This window comes from Hyaena hyaena, unplaced genomic scaffold (genome assembly GCF_003009895.1).
Source record: "Hyaena hyaena isolate Hyena2069 unplaced genomic scaffold, ASM300989v1 scaffold_10, whole genome shotgun sequence".
Lineage (NCBI taxonomy): Eukaryota > Metazoa > Chordata > Mammalia > Carnivora > Hyaenidae > Hyaena > Hyaena hyaena.
The window spans coordinates 961470-983798 of NW_024080642.1; the positions used below are offsets into that span (position 1 = coordinate 961470).

Below are 22329 nucleotides of genomic sequence, written 5' to 3' on the forward strand. Positions count from 1 at the left end.
CGTTTCTTTAGAAAACAGCCTTGTCTGACTTGTGAGTGCTGGGCGGCCGTGTCTTTTTTTTTTTTTTTTTTTTTTTTAATCTGGTTTTCAGGAAATTAAAATGAGATGCAATGAGGTTAGGAGACTTGTGCATGATCCCCAGCTCACAGAATTTTGGGCTAAAAGGAACCTGAGGGATCAGTGCCCCTTTGATTTAAACAAGAGGAAACAAAGGTTCAGAGAGGCAATATAACTTGCCTGAGGTCACACAGCTATTAAGTAGTGGGGCTGGGAGTCAGAGCCAGGGCTCTATGAATTCAAAGCCTATGCTTTTCTTGAGACCCTCCCTGGCTCCCCTTTCCAGGGCCCCACCTTGGCCTCCTTTGATTCCTCTGTGCATGCCAGAACAGAAGGAACCAAGATGGTGCCTCTAGTTGGCCACTCAGCGTTTGGCAGACCCTTTCCACCAGGACTCTCAAGGGTTGGGGCTAGGACCTCAGTCCCTACCATTGTCACTGTCCCACTCAGTGAGTTTCCCCCTGAACTCTGGATGAAAGAACACAGGCTGCTGAACCCGGTGTAAATTAAACTACTTTCCCCCTCCTTCCCTATACGGTGTGAAACCTTATTGGCTTGTCACCTGGGACCATTGATTCCTCTAGCTTGCTGACAAAGGGCAGAGGAGAGTAAGGAGTCCTGATACCTGTTTTTTGGGCTCTGCCAGGCCACCACTTGCCATTGGCCACTCTTTTCTCTGTGGTCCTCAATTTTCTCACCTGAAAGATGAAAAGTTAGTTGGATGAAAACAGCGCCAAGGATTCTCTTTAGCTCCAAAATTCTGTGAATCATAGACCCTGGGCCAGTCCTTCATTTTCTCTGGGCTTTGGTTTCTTTATCTGTAAAATGGATATAATGTAAAAACAATTATAATGTTATATATATTTATTTGTATTTATATACATGGGGATATTGATGCCTCTCAGGCTGGCTGGAAGGATCTGGTAAGAGAAGTTTGTGAAGACCCCAAAGCTTACTTTCCATGTGCAGTGTTGTTTCCATGTCCTGGAGGGGATTCAAAGCTGAGTGGCTCAGAGTCCTGGCCTGCAGTCTCTCAGGGGGGAGCTACTCAATGAGGAATGTGACCGGTGACACCAGAAAGCCACAATATTTGAGTGAGGTCCGGTGTTGGAGGGCAAAGAGCAGCCAGGGTTTGATGCTGGATTTGTTTGCCGTGACTACAGCAAGCTGACCTCTCTGAGCCTTTTTTCTTATCTGTAAAATATTTGTTTCTCATCTGTAATAAGCCTGCCTCTTGGGGTGACTGTAAGGCGTAATAAAGTGATCATCTGGCCTCTGACCACATCCCTGTTGCTCTTAGAATAGGCAGAGTGTGGGGCGCCTGGGTGGCTTAGTCGGTTAAGCGTCCAGCTTTCGCTTAGGTCATGATCTCGCGGTTCGTGAGTTCAAGCCCCACGTCGGGCTCTGTGCTGACTGCCGGCTCAGAGCCTGGAGCCTGTTTCAGTCTGGGACTCCCTCTCTCTCTGACCCTCCCCTGCTCACGCTGTCTCTCTCTCTCTCCTAGAAATAATAAATTTAAAAAAATTAAAAAAAAAAAAAAGAATAGGCAGAGTGCACACCTGTCTCAGGGCTTCTGCACCTGCTGTTCCCTCTGCCCCGAACGCTTGCCCTGGGCCATCCCACCTGCTCACTTCAGTCGGATTCTCTGTGCAAACACCATCACCCCGAAAAGTGCTGTCCTGCCTCCCATCTGAGAGAGTCATTCCCGCCCTGCCTGTCCCGTCTCAATGTCCTTCCCCCTGCCCCTCCCCCCAGCACTTGTCATTGCTGACCCGATGCTGCATGTGTCCCTGTCTATTCTCTGCCCCACCCCAAATGTGAGCTCCATGAGGACACAGGCCCTGCTCAGATCACTGCTGGACCCCTGGTTGTTGGCCCATGGCGCCTGTCTCCAGTGGGCATCCAGGAAGTTACTGTCCAGTGAACGAGAGGATGAATGGGGCAAGTGCCCAGGGCCCTCAGGAAGGCCAGGACTTTCTCTGTTTCTGTGAACTGCAACACAGCATTTCAGGAAGTGCTTCAGGGAAGTAAGAGGAGATAAGAGCAATTTCAGAGATAGTCTCCCTCCCTCCTACCACTGTCCTGTCTGCCTCTGTCTGTCACACACACACACATACACATACACACACACACACTCACGTCCCATAGAACTGCAGGGCCAAGCCCCAGCATCCAGTCAACAGTAGTAGCCAGAGAAGCTCCTGGGAGGTTGGGGTGACCCAGTGAATTGACGAGCCTGGCCCCTCCCTGCCTGGCTCAAACACAGACCTGAACACTCCAGACCTCTCTTTCTGATCACACAGAATAGTGAGGCCCAAAGGATGAGTCTCATCCCCAATGGCTAAGCCACTGTGATGTCAAGGGCAGCAGAAGCAGGCAGACAGCAGCCACACAAGATGGTAACACCAGCTGGGTCCCTTCAACAGGGAGTCACAGGCGGTCTTTGCTGCCTCTGTCCAGCTTAAGTCCCTACACAGCTGCCCACCTGTCTCTTACTCACCACCCACCACCTTGAGACTGGAGAAGAGGGTCCTGAGCTGCCTCTCCAGGCCTTGTGTGGACCCAGCTTGGCCAGAAGGCACTGTGAGACCCAGACAAATGCACCACCCTATCGGCATCTCTGCGTCTCAGCTGCAGAATGAGAAGGTAGGACTCTGTGAGTCTCAGAGATCAGCTGTGCTGTTTGGTTTACTTCTACAAACATGCATGACAACTACTATGTGCCGAACATTATGCATATACACATAAATAAAACAATGACCCTGTCCCCAAGGGCCATCCAGTCTTAACGGAGACAGAGTTACATAAAAAAGGTAGGCATCCATGGTATAGATAAACCACATCTTCTTGATCCATTCATCTGTGGATGGACACTTAGGCTCTTTCCATGTTTTAGCTATTGTGGAGAGTGCTGCTATGAACATTGGGGTACATGTGCTCCTATGCTTCAGCATTTCTGTATCCCTTGGGTAAATTCCTAGCAGTGCTATTGCTGGGTCATATGGGAGTTCTATTGTTAGTTTCCTGAGGAACCTCCACACTGTTTTCCAGAGGGGCTGTACCAGTTTACATTCCTACCAACAGTGTAGGAGGGAATACTACATGGCAATGAGAAACAATGAAATCTGGCCATGTGTAGCAACATGGATGGACCTTGAGGGTGTTATGCTGAGCGAAATAAGTCAGGCAGAGAAGGACAAATATCATGTGTTTGCACGTATAGGAGGATTAGGAGGAACTTGACGGAGGAACAAGGGGGAGAAGAAGGGCGGAAATGGTGGGGGAAAGGGAGAGAGGCAAACCATGAGAGACTCTTGAATGCTGACAAAAACTGAGGACTGATGGATGTGGGGGGGAGGGGGGATGGGCATGGAGGAGGGCACTTTGGGGATGAGCACTGAGTGTTATGTAGAAACTAATTTGACAATAAACTATTTGTAAAAAAAAAAAAAAAGGTAGGCATCCAATGGAGGAAGGCTTCCGGGAGGCGGTGACATTGAAGCTAGGTGGAGTCAAGTAGATGGAAGAGGAGAAGGGCCAGTCTAGATGCAGGGAGTCGCATGAGGAAGGAGGAGTGGGGAAGAGTAGCCAATCCAGTTGGGTTTTGTAAAAAGCCAGAAACACTGAATAATGATGATGATCGCACTTAGTGAGCTTTTCTTAATCACCAGACTCTGTGCTGAGGGCTTTCTATGCATTGTCAATAATCCTATGAAGATGGATCCATTATTATGTCCAAACCATTTATGCAAATTTTGCAGGAAAATGAGGCTCCAAGAGATTGAATAACTTGCCGAAGGTCACAGAGCTGGACTTGACCTTACCCTGCCTGACCCCAGAGGCCCAAGCATTTAACCAACTGTCCTAGGGTCTTTCTGGTTCTGACTCATGAAATAAAAGAGCCATGTATACACCTGTATTAGAATGCCCAACTCACTCCCTGGGGAAAAGGGTTCTCTACTCTGGGTGCAAGCTCTACTCACCCTTGTCCCTTGCAGTGTGCCCAGGAAGTCCATATACCATGAAGGCTACTGGCTGTTCCATGGAAGATGGGGAGAGGATCCTATGCACAGAATCCTCTGTGCACAGAAACCTCTCTAGGCCATGCACCTCCCTGAGTGCACTTTTGCTAGCAAAGCCTCCAGAAATGAAGACACACTGGGGTCAGTGCTACCAGGGAAGGTTAGCATGGTGGAGGTCACACTATTTATCTTCAGATCCTGGTCAAATGGAAGAAGGGTTAGAGCTGGGAGCAGGAGGAGATCTGTAAACAGAAAGTTTTCAACTCAATATAAGGATGAGCTTTGAGAACCACGGACCGTCCCATGGGCAGTGATGTCTCTTCCCTAAGGGTGCTCAAACACAATGGCTACATCAGTGCATGGTGCTGCACAGGCGCCTCCTGTTGTCCTTCAGAGCTTAGGTGACAGATGCCTTCTGGGAGTTCCACCAATGAGGACCCAAGCAGACAATCAACAACACCCACAGATGGGCAATACAAGGAAAGATGAATGAAGGACTGTTTACAAAGATGTGGGCAGGGCTTAGGGAAGGCAGGATGGGTGGTGCATTGTCCTGGGCCTGGGAGTAGGGGAAGCAGGAAAAGAGCTGGCATCGGAACTCAGAGAAAGAGAAATAGAGAGCTTTGAGCTTCCCTTAGCCCCCCAACCCAGAGCTGTGGCTTGCTAAGGTGTCATACGCTAACTCATAGTGACCCAGCACATAGAGTTAAGAGACTGAATATCCCAAACTGACTCCTCTCTCTTCCAGTTTCCTGCTGATCTGCCACTGGCAAACCCAACTAGAAACCAGAGGGTAAGGGAGCCCATCAAGTCAGTCTATACAAGAGCAGAGTGCAGAGGACTGACTAGGGGACAGACAGAAGCTATCTTCCACTGAGACCCTCCCCCCCATCATATAGCTTCTTCCCTCCTACCCTCTCCCCTCCAACTAGCTATGCTCGCCACTGTTATAAAGTCAGCTCCAGCCAACACAGATTGCTTTGTATCAGCACATCCCTGCCTTAGCCTAGAAAATTCCTCCGGCTTTTCAGAAAAAATCTTCCCTTCCTACTTCCCTCGTGTTTATTTCCTCGGCATGCTTCCTGTAATTTGCAAAGATTAAAGATTTAAGCTTCTTTTATTGCGATGTACTTTCCCAGCCCCATTATGCATTCTGCCCGTTGCTTCCCGGTCTCCTCCGCAGAGGTTCCAAAGCCTTTCTGCACACACAGAAAATGCTCTACAGGTAGACCTTACCTTGGGCCGGCAATGGCCGTGCTCCTGAAAGGTGCTACAGTATTCCAGCTGCTGCAGGGTCAACGCACTTGACTGCCTTCCTCCTGATTTCAACATTATCTTTCCTGTTTGGCTGCAATTAACAAGGGCTCCTAACACTTTGTATGTAGTAACTTCCCCTTTCTCTGTGCTCTCTCATGCTCTCTCTATCTCTCGGGGGGCTTTGAATCCTGGTGTTCATGATGTGTAAACCAATCGTTCGCTGCACTAGGGGCCTGCACTCTTTGAAGCAGCTCAGTGCTGAGTCATTTGGTGATGACGGGACTATGAGGCTGTGAATGATTATGCCCACGTCAACCTGGTTTACTGTCAGGGCTGGCTCCTTATGTGTGCAACGCATGCAGTCACACAGGTCCCCGTGCTCAGAAGGGCTACATTCTGTGTAAGGCTCTGCAATGGCTGCCTTGAGATTCTTAATACTTTTTAAATAAGGGACCCTCCATTTTCTTTTTGCACTGGAACCCAAAAATTGTGTGGGTGGTCCTAGTTACTATTACTGTTACAGATGCTGAGGCTGCTGCTGTTGTTTTATGTGCAGCCCACCTGCATCTCAGCGGGAGAGACCTTCTGAGTCCTGTGACATGGACAGGCAGCGTGTGATGCTGGCATTTCCCTGTGTCCAGCCAGACCCTGAGCAGACTCCCAGCTGCCAAAGGGCAGGAAAAGGTGGACTCAGCAGAGGACACTTGCCCACCATTTGCTTCATTCACAAGCAATTACTGAGCTCCACTCCATTCCAGGTTCTGTGCTGGGGGGCTTTAGGGAACAGGCAATGAAAGAGCTACTCCCTTTCTCCAATCCCCAATCAGAAACCCAGAGCTATGGGGGTGCCTGGGTGGCTCAGTTGGCTAAGTGTCTGACTCTTGATTTCGGCTCAGGTCATGATCTCATGGTTCGTGAGATCAAGCCCCACATTGGGCTCTGCGCTGACAGTGCAGAGCCTGCTTGGGATTCTCTCTCTCCATCTCTGCCCCTCTCCACCTTCTCTCTCTCAAAATAAATAATGAAATTTTAATAAAAATTTAAAAAAAGATAAAAAGAAACCCAGAGCAATGAACCAGGACATTTGCTCATGGAAATAAACCTCACCTCTAGTGAGGTAGAAAGAGTGTTTAATTGGAAATCAGGAGACCTGACTTCTAGCCCCTGCTCTGCCCTTGACTTGCTCTGGGACCTTGGGCAAATCACTCCCCCTCTCTGGACTAGATCACTGCTTGCCCAAATGTGTTTGGCCTCAGATAACCTATAGCCAAATCTCCAGAAATGCAGATACTTGGGCTCCACCCCAGAATGACTAGATCAGAATTTCTAGGAGTGGGTCCACAAAATCATCACCCACAGCTCCCTACATGATTTTGGTGTGCATTCCATTTTGAGAGCCTCTGAAGCACATGATCTGAGCCTTTGGCTCTGACGGTCTATGTTTGACAATTTCAGCTCTTAAATTAGGTCTTCATAGTTGCACCGATGGCATCCATGTCCAGGCAGGAAACATAAGAGACTGCAGGTGGATATGGGGCAGAGACTAGAAGGGGACTGTCCACTAATCGGACTGGGGGATAACCCACAGAAAGCTGAGGAGCAGGTCCATGAAGGAAGAGAAACAAACTATCTGGGAATAAGTAATGCTTTGGGGAAGCAGCACCAGAGAGGGTCTGTGACTCCAGTCATGGGCTGGCCAGGAGTACACACAGCGCTGCTGCCCAGAGCCCCACCCAAATCACCCAAGGCCTCCAGACCAGAGACCCCAAGAGCACCTGCTTAGGAAAGCAGACAGGTGGCATCCTTGTGGTCTCTGACACTCTGAGGCATCTGGGGTCTGCTCATAGGCCACATTCTACAGCTGCAGTGCCCACTGAGGTTGTCACTAGCCACGTGTGGCTATTTAAATTTAAGTTAATTGATTAAATTTAAATTCAATAAAAAATAAATAAAGCAAGCCGAAAAGGCAAATATGTGAGGTGATAGATGTTTTAATTAACCTGATGGGAGAAACCCTTTCAAAATGTGTACGTGTGTCAAATCATCACATTGTATACTTCATCTCACAATTTGTCAATTATACCTCAGTAAAGCTGGGGGGAACTAATTAGTTAATTAATTGAAACTTCACTTCCTCGGCTGCACTTGTCACACTTGATGTGACTAGCGGCTACTATGTTGGGTAGCATGGATTCTAGAATATTCCACCTGGGCAGAAAGTTCTCTAAAGAGAGTGGAAACCATATCCATCACTCTCATTCTGTGCCCATCCTGTTGCTGGATATTTGTAACGATATGAGATTATTTAGGAATTTACTCTGCCTCAGCCCCTGCTGCTTCTGGAATAAACTCCCCTTCCAAATCCCAGCCCAATCTGACTGGCCTTGGGCAGCTCTCACAAGGCAGGCATGCCTGGCCTGTCTGCTTCTCCCATTACTCAAAGCATTTCTGACAGAAAGGCTTCACTTTTCATTTTCTCCCTGTAAGCCAGGGGACCCCTCCTTTGAGCCTGCCTTACTGGCTCTAAGGTTTTCTAAGCTCAGTTATACAGGAGTCACGCAGCTTCCGAGAGCTTCCAGAAAACAAGTTTTGGCATGTCTCCCATTCTGCCTCCCACAGCCACTGAATGTGCTTTCAGTTCATCCAAGCACAGGCGCCCCTGTGATCCCAGCAGCACGCCATGGGCTCCTTCCCCATCTGAGTCTGTTCTCTGGGCTCCTGATCTCACAACCCCTCCCTTGGGTACCTACCAAGCCCTTCTTCCCGTGTACCCCTACCTTAGAATCTTCTCCCAGCTCCTGCCCCCTCCCTGCCTCCATCACCGGCCCCCATGCTGTCCGTGAGCCTTGTCCATGCCTGGACCCAGTCCTTCCTTCTGACGGTGTTCATCCACAGACTGTAGTCCCAGTACTAACAACTCCTCCCTCCCTGACCTCGACCTCCATTTCTCCCTCACACCTTCTTCCCTCATTCCTACATTTACCCATCCTCTCCCCATTCTCTTGTTTTACTTTTTAAAGCTTATTCTTTATTTTGACAGGAGAGGGGCAGAGAGAAAGAGAGAGAGAATCCCAAGCAGGCTTTGTACTGTCAGCACAGAGCCCAGCACAGGGCTTGAACTCATGACCCATGAGATCATGACCTGAGCTGAGATCAAGAGTCGGATGCTCAACGGACTGAGGCACCCAGGTGTCCCTCTGTTCCCTTCAATTAGAACACCCCTTGATTTGGACTCCAGATTGGCCTTGCCCATTAATAACTGGGTGAGGTTTGAGTTGCGAATCTCTTATTCACTCAGCAGCCCTTTCCTGAGTACCTGCTATATGCCTGTCCCTGTGCAGGACCTTAGAGGTTCAGGGAGACAGCCCAGAACTGGCCTCAGGATACTCTAGCCTGGTGAAAGAGACTGTCAGATAAAGGATTATCCCACATGGTGCGGCAGAAGCTTCATCAGACATGGAAAGAATACAACCAAACAAGAGAAGGGTTTGCTTTGGGTCGGGTTGGGGTCTGAATTTCAGTGATGAATAGGGAAATTGGTCGGGTGGACAAGGTTGAAAGACTTTCCAGGCAAAAAGAAATGCATGTGCATCCATGCAGAGCAGAGACCAGCAACAATCAATCTGGGCAGCCCTGAGGGTTGGACCACATGGTGCCATGAAGCAGGAGGCTGCCCAGAACAAGGCTGGAACAGGAGCAGGTTACGGAGGCTGGGCTCCTTATCAGTGCAGGAGAGAGCTGTGCAGGTTTGCATTTTGGAAAGCTCATTCTGCAGGCTATTTGGAAAGAGTAAGACAGAGGAGACCCAATAAAGGGTCCTCCATCAGTTTTGAACATTGTAAGATGAGCCAGGCTTTGCTATCCCATCACTTTCCACCACCCCTGCCACCTCCAATCCCCGCCTGGGGCCATTTCTCTTGCCAAATTAAAGAGAGGCCAAAGCTTCTCTACCAGTTGCCCATCTCCTGAAGCTCCAAGGAATGGCTCCAAGGAATGGGCTCCTTAGCATCAAGCAAGTCCTGTATTTTCATTTCTACTGCTGTGTCATCATGTTTTCCTCCTCCTGATCCTCTCACCTTCAGCTCATGGCCAAGTAGAGAAGCTAGTGGACAAATTAAAGGTGATGGACTCATTTCATAATCCCATTTTATAGTTTTGGAGACTGAAACAAAGAGTTGGCCTATCTGGCCTGAATTAGCTTCTGACCGCTACTATCACAGATTCCACAAACAGTGACTTCAAACAACAGACTTGTTGTGTCACAGTTATGGAGGCCAGAAGTCCAAAATGTATCTCACTGGGCTAAAATCTGGTGCTGGCAGGGTTACATTCTTTGTGGGGCATCCAGGGGAAAATCCATCCCCCTGCCTTATCCAGTTTCTAGCAACTGCCTGCATCCATTGGCTTGTGGCTCTTCCCTCCGTGTCCTAAGCTAGCTGCATACTTTCTTCGGTTCTCTGACTCTGACCCTCCTGCCTCCCTCCCACGAGGACCCTTGTGATGACATTGGGCCACTCAGATTATCCAAGATAACCTTCCCATCTCCAGGTCCGTAACTTAATTATATCTGCAGGGTCCCTTCTGCTATGCAAAGTGACATCTTCCCAGTTTCAGGGATGAGGATATGGACATCTTTGCTGGCCATTATGCTGCCCACCATGTGGCCTTTCTAACATGAGCTTCTCATTCTTTGAGCTTCTCAATCCCAAGACTCCGTGAGCACCTGCTGTCACTGACCCATGGCTCGTCTGTCTTTGTTCTTTCAGAGGAAACGACGTTTGAAGCAGGAGTGAAAGTTCAGATCCACAGTCAGTCTGAGCCGCCTTTCATCCAAGAGCTGGGCTTTGGGGTGGCTCCAGGGTTCCAGACTTTCGTGGCCACCCAGGAGCAGAGGGTAAGTTCCTAGGCTCCCTGGACTGGTGGTCCTGGGCCCACGCTGGCCACCTGCTGAGCGTGAGGAGAAGAAATGGGACTCCCACTCCTGGAAGGCTCTGAGCCTTCAGGAGGTCTGAGCAGGGCTGGGTCCCAGAGAAGGGTTCATCTGGAAATTAGGGAAAGGTGTCGGCTAACCTCTGTAACCCTCTTCTATACCACCTGTCGGTTCCTAAAATAGGGTGTGAAAGAAACCCAGCCTAGTTTCTTTTTCACTGAATTGGTTGAGGGTTTTTTCCAGAACCTTCTGGGGATAAAAAAAATCTCTTGAGGGGGAAGGGGGGTCAGTGGATGCTAAGGGAATCTGCTAGCCCATATTGATATAACTCACAGTGATCTACAAAAAGGAAAAGAGATGGGAGCGTCACTCTCATAAGAGAGCACAAGTGGAGGGGAGCCCCTTGCATCTGTTCCTGTCCCCTGTCTCTGGCTTCGCCCCAGGGAGGCGACCCTCCAGCCGGCCAGGGCTGCTGCATCAACTCTGTGTGTCAGGGGTGTGAGGATTGGAGCAGCCTCATGTCTGATGTGGGTTTCACATCTCAGAAGGGAGAACTTCACAGATCCTCAATAGCGAGGAGACCTCAAAGCAGGGCTGCAGACAGATACAGAGACACTTTTCTTCTCTTATCTCCTGCTTTGCCTGGAATAAACCTTAGAGAGATTGCGAGTCCCAAGACAGATCATCCCAGAAAACCTGCCCTGGGAGGCTGAGGCAAAGAGAGAGGTTGATGAGTGGTGAAAGCACTGGGTCTAGAGGGTAAGAATGGGAGAATCAGGACAGTGAAGGAAAGGTCAGCGAAGAAATACACATGCAACTCATGTGCTCAGCTGTTTTTAAAATTGGGCTCAAATGTCATCTGTCATCTAGTACCGACCACAGCCCTTTAGCCACTTTATAAAATGACCTTCTGTATTAGAAACCAGTTTTATTTTTTTAATGTTTATTTATTTTTGAGAGAGAGAGAGAGAGAGAGCAGGGTAAGGGCAGAGAAGAAGGGGGACAAAGGATCCAAAGCAGGCTCTGTGCTCACAGCAGAGAGCCCGATGCAAGGCTCGAACTCATGAACTGTCAGATTATGACCTGAGCTGAAGACAGACGCTTAACCGACTGAGTCACCCAGGTGCTCCTAGAAACTGGCTTTAAATCTCTAAGTGAGTTATGCCTTTGAATCCCTAGGAAGGCATTGGTGGTGTGAGCCCCCCAAACTGTTCCTTGTACTTAATGCCTGGGTACTTGCTAAAGGCCAAGATCAGCCTCCACTGCAGCACACGGTGGGTGGCATGTTGGCTTTAAGACAGGAGCAGAGGAGGCTGGGAGTCTGGCTGGCCTGCACAGGCCTCAGAGGCTGAGGCAGGTGGGGAGAGCAGAAATGAGCATGCCAAGGGAGTGCCAGGTGGGAACCAAGTGGCACAACCAGAAAGCCTCATCTTTAAGGACAAAGAAGGAGGGCATGAAGCAGACAGCTGGGAGCCAAGTTCAGGGCTATGGATTTAAGTCGGGAAGAGTGAGAACATAGACTAATAAGTCAAGACATGCAGATGGACACGCAGCCCTGATGAGCCCAGAACCCAAGCTGTTTGCCTCTTTGAGGATTGCCAGTGATAAGCAAAGCCAGACACTAGTTAAAGTGACAAGGACAGATTTTAACCAAAAATATACCATTGCAGTAGGGGCATGGGTTCAACATGAATGGGACTCAATGTGAATTTATACAGAGGTGACTGGACATTTTAAAGAGACGTGAAAGGGAAGGGAGGGGACCAGAGGGGCCTGGAGCAGAGTCAGCGAAGTGAAAAATGACAGAGAAGGAAGGGGGATAGTCCATGTGAAACCCACCTGGGTTGCTAACTGGCATTTGCCAGAGTTAGGCTCCTATCTGCCCATCAAGACAAGGAGACAGGCCCGATCTTCAGGTATAGGTGCGAGCAGATAGTAAATTCTTTTGGCAGGCTTGAGTTTTCCCAGGCAAGGATTTACCTTCCATTGGTGACAGTAAAGAAATTTCTGGGCTGAGTGGGAAGCTGGAGCCTGAGCTTCTAAGAAACCATCAGCCTCTTTCTCCTCCCAAAACAAAACACAGTGAACAGGACGCAGGGACAGCACATTCCCGGCGTCAGAGAACAAATTTGTTGTTTGCTTTGAAGTGTGTTCTCAGAAAATCGGCCTCATTCATAGCAGTATGGCTATGATTATTATAACTAATAATAAGATATTTGCTTAAACATTTTACAAATCTTCAAAGCATTTCTGCATCATCTTATATCATCGTTTCATTCATATTAATAGAGAAATACAAAAACACATCCCGGAGCTAAATCTAATAATAAATTATGTTTACATGTATATAAAAGAGCATATTCATAGGAAATAAGGCTCGAAGGAAATAAGCCAAAATACCCACAGTGGGGGAATTATGAATGATTTATGTTCTTCTCTGGGTTTTCCACATGTTTTATAATGTGGCTCTTTGTTTTTTTTAATTCATTCAGCAAATATTTGTTGAACCCCAACCATGAACAAGGTGATGGAGATACAGAAGTGAACAAAACACACCCAGTGTCTGCCCCACAGAGCCTACACACTAGTGGTTTCTTTCACAAACAAGAAATAATAAATAAAATTAAGCCAAGTATAACTTGGGATTGGTGCCATTGGTATGCTCTCATTCTGCCATTAGTATCCAGCTGACCCAGGTCCTCAAACACTACCTTTCAGTGATTCTAAGAAGTATCATTGACTTTTGAACAATTCAGGGCACCAACCCCCCGGGCCACTGAAAATCTACATATAACTTTTGACTCTCTAGAAACTTAACTAGTAATAGCCTACCATTGACCAGAAGCCTTATGGGTAACAGAGTCAATTAAGACATATTTTGTCTGTTGTATATATTATATGCCATATTCTTACAATAAAGCTAGAGCAAAGAAAATGTTAGGAAAGTCTAGGGAAGAGAAACTATTTACTGTACTGTACTATATTTATCAAAAAAGTGGGCCCATACTTACCTGTATTGTTAAGAATCTTCTGGGTTTTTTTTTTCACATTTTAATATCTCTGAAATAGAGATATGCTTCTCAGTCAGTTGCATCTGATAGTTAAAATTGGCGGTGCTTTTTCTTTCTTGGTGGCGTATAAAATCATGGTGCATCTTACAGCCTGTAGCAGCTACGTTGTGCCCGTTCCAGGATTCTGCTGCTTCAGCTCAAAGCTCTAGGGAATCTTGCAAGAAGGGCAGGGGTGACAAGACTATGGGGAGCAGGACACCCTTTCCTGGAAAGTTGGTGTGAATCACATGAAGGAAATTGACTCCTGGGTGGGCGCACTAAGAGGCCCTGGTGATGTAAAGCACCGTGAAACCCTTTGTGAACGGGAAAGTCCTCTTGCGTGGTAGCAATCACCCCACCTGTACCAAATTACGTACATTCTTCCTTCAATATTTTTTCTTTTTTTTATTCCAAAAGAGCATACTATTGCACTGTAATCCAGAGCAAAGATTACTGTTTTAAAATCAGTATTTGCCCTAAACCCAATTAAGCCAAGGGATGCCCCTTCCTTCCTGGACAACCTGAGAAATACTCCTCTGACTAGCTCAGCTACTGTAAGAACCCCCGCATGACCCGAGACGCCACCGCCAGACGCTCACACGGCGGGATGACACACACACTGCAGTCCCCGCATGACCCCGGGACGCCACCGCCAGACACTCACACGGCGGGATGACACACTGAAGTCCCCGCATGACCCCGGGACGCCACCGCCAGACACTCACACGGCGGGATGACACACTGCGGTCCCCGTATGACCCGAGGCGCCACCGCCAGACACTCACACGGCGGGATGACACACACACTGCAGTCCCCGCATGACCCCGGGACGCCACCGCCAGACACTCACACGGCGGGATGACACACACACTGCAGTCCCCGCATGACCCCGGGACGCCACCGCCAGACACTCACACGGCGGGATGACACACACACTGCAGTCCCCGCATGACCCCGGGACGCCACCGCCAGACACTCACACGGCGGGATGACACACACACTGCAGTCCCCGCATGACCCCGGGACGCCACCGCCAGACACTCACACGGCGGGATGACACACACACTGCAGTCCCCGCATGACCCCGGGACGCCACCGCCAGACACTCACACGGCGGGATGACACACACACTGCAGTCCCCGCATGACCCCGGGACGCCACCGCCAGACACTCACACGGCGGGATGACACACACACTGCAGTCCCCGCATGACCCCGGGACGCCACCGCCAGACACTCACACGGCGGGATGACACACACACTGCAGTCCCCGCATGACCCCGGGACGCCACCGCCAGACACTCACACGGCGGGATGACACACACACTGCAGTCCCCGCATGACCCCGGGACGCCACCGCCAGACACTCACACGGCGGGATGACACACACACTGCAGTCCCCGCATGACCCCGGGACGCCACCGCCAGACACTCACACGGCGGGATGACACACACACTGCAGTCCCCGCATGACCCCGGGACGCCACCGCCAGACACTCACACGGCGGGATGACACACACACTGCAGTCCCCGCATGACCCCGGGACGCCACCGCCAGACACTCACACGGCGGGATGACACACACACTGCAGTCCCCGCATGACCCCGGGACGCCACCGCCAGACACTCACACGGCGGGATGACACACACACTGCAGTCCCCGCATGACCCCGGGACGCCACCGCCAGACACTCACACGGCGGGATGACACACACACTGCAGTCCCCGCATGACCCCGGGACGCCACCGCCAGACACTCACACAGCGGGATGACACACACACTGCAGTCCCCGCATGACCCCGGGACGCCACCGCCAGACACCACACGGCGGGATGACACACTGAAGTCCCCGCATGACCCCGGGACGCCACTGCCAGACACTCACACAGCGGGATGACACACACACTGCAGTCCCCGCATGACCCCGGGACGCCACCGCCAGACACTTACACGGCGGGATGACACACACACTGCAGTCCTTGCATGACCCCGGGACGCCACCGCCAGACACCACACGGCGGGATGACACACTGCAGTCCCCGCATGACCCCGGGACGCCACCGCCAGACACTCACATGGCGGGATGACACAATGAAGCAGAAACAGAACCCTGGATGGGTAGAATACTACCACTCACTTCTAACTGAGCACATACTTCCTGCCAGGCATTATAATAGCACTAGAGATGCTTGAGATGCATTATTTCGTGTAACCCCCCTCAGCAACCCCAGAAAGGGGATAATGTTATCTCCCCATTCCAGATGACAGAACTGCACAGTTCAGTAACTTGGTTAAGGTTGATTAGTAGGGAAAGAGCAGGGCTCAGCTTTGAGCCCAGATCGACCAGACTGGAAGCCCAGGAGCCTGGAGTCGAGTCCTAAATGTGCCATGAGACCTCAGACAATTTGCTTCCGTCCCTGGACCTCGGGTTTCCCATGCATGGATTAGATGCCCTCAAAGGGCCTCCAGCGTCAACAGCCCCTAAGTCCCTGCCTGTGTCACTCAAGTCCACTGGTATCACCTGGCGGTGTGGCCAACACAGTTTTGCACCCACTCCTTGCTCCTCCAGTTTCTGACTCCCTCTTTCACACCAGCTGGCATGGAGTGTTGTTAAGGTAAATTGTGGCAAGGACTTGCCCCCTTCCCTCCCCAGGTCCGGGGGACAGAAACTGGTTTCTGGGTGAGAAACAAGAACAGGGTAAACAGCACTCCTAAAACTTTAGAAGAGAGGTTCTGGGCATGCTCCTCGGCAGTGACCCTTTGTCAACCCACACACGGGGTGATCACATTGCCACCCTACCTAAAAGTCTCAAATTCCTGCACTTCCCACAACTTACAAAAACTCAGCCCTTAAGAGTGGCTTCTGATGGTTGGCCAACGTGTACCATACATCAGCCAAACACTCAGTGTTCTTCAACGTCTGCTTTGTGCATTTGCACCCACTGCTCTCTCTGCCCAGAATCCCTTCCATGTCTTATCTAGCTGGCAAAGGCTTATACTTCCAAACACGGCTCAGAGATCATGGTCTTTAAGACTTTCTCTGTCCCATCCTCCCACCCCCAAGAAGCAGCTAGTTGCTCTATTCAACACTCTGTACATTCATTTATTCCTTCAACAAATATTCACAGAGCACCTCTTCTGTGCTAGGTGATGAAGCACCCCTTGTGTGCTAGTAAATGAAGATGAGCAAGATCTGCTCTTAGCCTTGGCACACTGACAGAATGAAGTGGGTTGGTTGGCAATTTTGTCACACTCCTAAAAGATACAAAACTCTCTGTAGGACTCAACGCTCCTTACACCTGCCTTTTAAGAACTGCCTTCTTCAGCCTCCATCAGCCCTTGTCTCACCACAGACTGGGAGCTCCCTGAGAGCTATGTCTTTCGGATTCTATACCCTCAGTGCCTTGCTTATAAATGAGCTCAGTAAATGTGCATTGTTCAAAGAATGAGTGCACTCTAATGCTCAAATCTGTACCCTCTGCTCAAAAAGCACTCAGGTGCTCTACTCTAATGCTCTCCCTGACTCACCCCTCCCATCCCTGCCAAAACTCCCATGCAAATGCGCCCTGAGGGCCCTCCTTCTCCCTGAGGCTAAGCCAGCCTGTGATAGATGATGATATCTGAATCATTCTGTCTATATACTTACAGACCCTAATCAAACTGAGAGCTCATGAAATGGGTCAGGGTGGAGACCATCTGTGTACATGAGAGTGGATGCAACAGAAGAGAGGGAAGGGACAGAGCTCTGGAATTTGGGGAGAATCACAAGAGTGAGTGAATAGATGTGCAATGCAAAGCTAGGACTTCTGTGTGGTAAGGGCCCAAGACCTTCAATGTGTCTTCAATGTTGACATCACCAGTCAGGATCTTTGCCCTAATCTAAGGTGATTGCTAATCCTGATGGAACTCCCAGTTGTGATTTGATATCAGGAGACGTTTATCATATCTCATCCCCACCTCAAAGTGCCTGGTGATGACTCTTGTTTTCTAAGTATTCAAATATTTATTCAGCCATTTTGCCTGTACCTCTTGGTGGGTCTGAGAATGAATCTGGAGATCCTGGGCAGTCAGTTGGCCACCAGCCCCACTGTTCAGAAAATTTGCTGGAAAACTTGGTTTCCAGGGTTGAAAATCACCAGCCAGAGGTATCTTATTCTCACCAAGAACCCCTTCTACTATGAATTGTTAGCCCCTGGGAATGAGAAGACTTCCACTTCCAAAGCCTAGACTCTGTGTTGGTTCCTCACTTGGGTTGTATCCAAAGTACCATGAGAATGCCCATCAGCACACCATACCGTGCATCAAGCAGCTGCCCGCTAGCCAGTTTGGGGCCATAAATAAAGGCAAATACAAATGTTTGGGTCCTGCTGGACCCAATTAGGTCATTGGCAGGATGTGTGGGCCCAGCTGGCTCCTGCAGAAGCTTAAGCCTTTGCCTTTAATGTAGGTTGGCCACACTTCCAACATTTGGAGGGAATCCTACCATGGCTCCACAACAAGAAACAGTCTCTCCTACCTTACCCCCCAAATAAACAGCCTCAGCTGTTGGGCAGGATGCCCCCTGTCTGCTCTCGACAGCTCCTCTCAAGCTTCCAAATACAACTTCCTAAGTGACTTTCAAAGGAGAAGACTCATTTGTCAATCTGACAGGCAGACCCATGGCCTGTAATATCTGCTTCACGGGCCCCATTAGAAATGGAGGCTTGCTCATTTGGTTTATTCAAGGCAGAAGAGAGAACTTGTTACACATGCCTTCAGCAACTTCCAAACTGCCCAAGCTGGAGCTGCAGGAATATGGCAGCATCCAGTTCTGCTCCAGGAAGCACCAGGGAGGCACTAGATGGTGAGAGGGCCTGCTGTGTGGCCATTCCCTCCATGATCAACAGGGTACCTTGTTCCCCATAAGTAGATAAAAATAAGAACCAACTAAGCACTTAACTGCTTGTTAACACTCAGCCTCTAAGACAGAAAGCCCTCCTGATCCCCACATAGTTTTGCCAATAGGTTTTTGTCATTTTTTCCTACACAATAAGGGCTTGTTCTTATCAAGGTGGAGGTGGTGGCCAGGGGTGGAGGAGGGAGGAGAAGGCTTGTTGATTGGCTAGGATGAATCAATATCTAAGCTCTGTTGGGGGAATCCCGAGATGAGTCCACATAAGAAGATGCTCGAGTCTTGTAAGAAGATAAAATCACTCTACCCTGCCTCCCCTCTGTCTCGGTGCCTCTCCCTCTCCTCCCTTCCCGAACAAAGAGCCTCCAAAGCATTCTGGACACCTGTCTTCCTTCCTCGCCTTCCTTATGCTTCCCAGCCCACCTCTGGTGCTCCATCAAAACTGCTCTTCATCGAGGTGACCTATGAAATCTTTGTGGCCAAAGTCTGTCTGTGTTGATAGGGACACTCTTCACTCCTCAGTTGTTTTACCCTTCCTGGTTTCTGTGGCAGGTAAGCTGTGGACCATGCCCACCTGAGACATTCTTCCCTCTGGTCTGGCTTCCTTCTTAGTCCCCTCCAAGAGCAGTCCTTTCACTGTTCATGCCTTCCACAATGGATGCCCTAGGATGCTGTTTCTGTCCTCTCCCAAGCTGTAGTCTCCTTGAATGCACTTGTCCTTGACCATGACTCTCAGATGGCTACTCCCAGCCCCCTGCAGCAGAGTCCCATGGGCATCTCAAATCAACAGTCTAACTTATCCTCTTCCCCACCCCATACCTGTACCCTGACACTGCTGATCCCCTACCCTGTAAGTACCCTGAGTACAAATATGCATTCACTAGAGAGTGACCTTGTGCCTCCTTCTTCTCATCTGGGAAATGGGAATGACAGTTCCTATCTCAGAGGCTAGCTAGAAGACTGGGTTAATGCCTTCATGTAGAACACTTCTTGGCATACAGTAAGTGCCCAGTAGATGCTATTATTAACTCCCACCCCGGACACTTCTTTAATTCAGTCCTTCATGATTCCCTACCTAGCTAAGAATAGAACCTGCTTCGGTGGTCTTCCTGCTGCCCATCCAGTCCCTCTGCATCCATTCTATGCATCAACATAATCTTTGTAAAATACAAATCTGAGCAACTCCCGCCCTCACTGATGGATGAAGCCCAGGAGTCTCCCCACAGCCCTTTTCTGCTCTGGCCTCTGCCTGTTATTTCAGCAGCAGCCTCCACTCCCTAGCCTCCCACACGATGCACCAGCTACCCCAAACCGTGGGCGGTGATTCCCAAGCATCACATGTTCTCCCCACTCTCTCCCTGCCAGCAACACCCTTCCCACCCTTTTCTTACCTGACCTGTACGTGTCCTTCGAGATTTAGCTCAAATGTTACCTCCTCCAGAAGGCCATCCTGGAGTATTCTGTGTGAATCTCTAGCATAAAATTTACACATTATAATCATCTGTTTACTTATCTTTCTTGCCTACCAGATTGTGAGCTCTTTGAAAATACGCTTCTCTTTATTCTGTTCTTTATATTTCAGTATTTTGCATGGTGCCTTCCATACAGATAATGCTTGATAAATCGTATTGAATGGAATGAATGAGTAAATGGATGCATGAAAGAGACACAAAGAGCCTACTTTTTCATGCCTCTCTCCTGTTTGATACCTATGAGTGTCTTTCCAGACACAGAATAAAGTCCAAATTCTACATCGTGGCTCCAGCTATCACCTTCCCAGTGGTCACCCCACTGCTCTCTGGCAGCCACCCTCTGATCCACACCCTGCCCCACGCAGGCCTTGAACCTTTGAGCCCCTCTTCTGTCTCACTTCCTGCTGACTCGCTCGTTTATTGAACATGTGCTGTGTGCCCGGCACCGTGTTAGGCAGTAACAAGGACTGACCTGATTCCTCTCAGATAGAAGAATCTTCTTCGATGGGGTATCTGGGTAGCTCAGTTAAGCATCCAACTCTTGATTTGAGCTCAGATCACGATCTCATGGTTTGTGAGTTCAAGCCCTGCGTGGGGCTTTGCACTGACAGTGCAGAATCCCTGCTTGGGATTTTCTCTCTCCCTCTCTGTCGTTCTCCTGCTCTCTCTCTCTCTCTCTCTCTCTCTCTCAAAAATAAATAAAATTAAAAATTTTTAAAAAGAGGAATCTTCTTCTAGCAAGAGAGGTGGGCACTCAAATAATCAGTCATAGATTAAAAAGCTATATGTGTCTGTGTAATATGTCCCCAATATCTATAAACTTCTTAAAGGAAAATATCAGCTCTTCTAATTCCTAGATGGAAGGATGGATGGATGGATGGAATATTGTAGAATGCTCTCTGAGGTCCCCCTTCAGTGATTTACAGTCCATTTAAGATCTAGTTAGCTTTCAGATTGGATGTAACTGAATTAAATAGGCTTTAACACTAAGAACTAAAGAAGGAAAAAGTCCCTTACTGAGTGCATGGAAAAAAGAGATTAGCTAGAAATGGTACTGACATGGTAGCCCCGTTGGAGTCCGAAGTCTAGAGCTTGTGTGGTACCGACCCTCACTAACATCCATCAGGGCAGAGCTAGCTGTTCCTAGACCCTGTCTGCACAGACATCAGACGCTAGTAGCTTATCTCTCAATGGCTTACTTCCTCCTTAGACCCAGGCAGAGGAAAGGAGGCTCCAATGTCTACTGACTCACCCACTTTATCTTACTCAGGAGACAAGTTAATAAATCAGAATATTCTTTGATTGGGTCCTGCTACCCAGTATACCACATTATCTTTTGATTCACAAGCAGCTTACTATCTGAACTCTCAACAGTGTGGTCTTGGTTTCTGATTTCTTTTTACTTAAGGGACAAAAAAAAAAAAATCTGTAGAGGACACTTCCATACACAGGTTGAAAGCCATTTCATCTTTTTCTTGCCAACTGGGAAGGTGAGATAATCACAAACAAATCTTTTAGAAATATCAACCATAATGAATGAAGGAAGAAAGGAATGGGAACAGCCTTGCTGACTGTCACACCCCCCTGGACAAAGGCAGGGGAAGAGAGGCTTGGAAAAAAACAGCACCATCCTATTTCCCCCTCCTCCTTCACTCTTGAAAACAACTGTTGCCTAGGGATAGAGAAGTCCTTGCAGTTTGTTTATGTTGTGACAAAAGGCCTGGACAGCCCCAGGAATCATTCACTGTGGGCTAATAAATCTTAGTGTTAATCTGTTAGACTGCTCTATCCCCAAAGCATCGCTGGTCCCTCCCCTACTGAGATCTCTCTCTCTCATTTTTGAACATTTAAAACAACTTAATAACAGCCAGGTGGCATATAATATAAAATAATGTAATATAACATAATGTAATATAACATAATATAATATAATATAATATAATATGTATAAGTCTACCTAACAACATAAGGTATTTGCATGTCTTGCTCCATCCAATGAGAGCATGGTCTCTGAGGGCCAGGGCTCCAAAACAACTAGCCAAGAACCTAACGCTGTAAATCAGTGAATGAATGAAGGAGTTGCAGACTTAATCAATAGTGGTTAATGGATTGCTCCAAACATCCTGTTGTGGAAAACAAAAATAATTTCTGAAGGAGAGTCATCGGTCCTTGATCAAACTGTTTTATGTTTTGAGACTGCACTTGGAATCCTTAGAACGGGGCCTTTGGCAGTTGGGTAGCAAGGACAGGAAGATGGCATTTGGCCAAGGTCTGTAGAAGAGGCCAGGGGACTGCAGAAGGAAGAAAAGTTAGGGGGGACTCTAGCAAAAAAGGCACCCATCCCTACGGAAGGCAGACAAAGCAGCTGTTGAGAGAGTAAACTGGTAGAGCCTTTGGGCAGGGAGGTGGGTGGGGACTTGGCGGGTTCCATCCAAATAAAAAAGCACCATCCCCTCCACCTTGGAATCTGTCCTACAGAAATACTTACAAATGTGCCCCCCAAGAAACATGGCTACAGATCTTTTCTGCAGCACTCTTCGTGACAACAAATAATTGGAAACAACTTTTGCTTCCTATTGGAAACAAATTCTGTTATAAATTTTCATCAACAGGAGGATGGTTACATTGAGGAGGGCAAATGCATGTGCAT

At 48.7% G+C, this 22329-nt stretch overlaps 1 protein-coding gene across 1 annotated transcript in view; it reads left to right on the forward strand.

Annotated features, from left to right (window-relative positions):
- Positions 1–22329, forward strand: part of ASIC2 (acid sensing ion channel subunit 2) — a 265054-nt gene that overhangs the window by 188575 nt on the left and 54150 nt on the right. The window contains exon 3 of the mRNA XM_039253921.1: positions 10103–10230. Coding sequence (XP_039109852.1) covers positions 10103–10230 — 128 coding nt within the window. The remainder of the gene's footprint in view (positions 1–10102; positions 10231–22329) is intronic.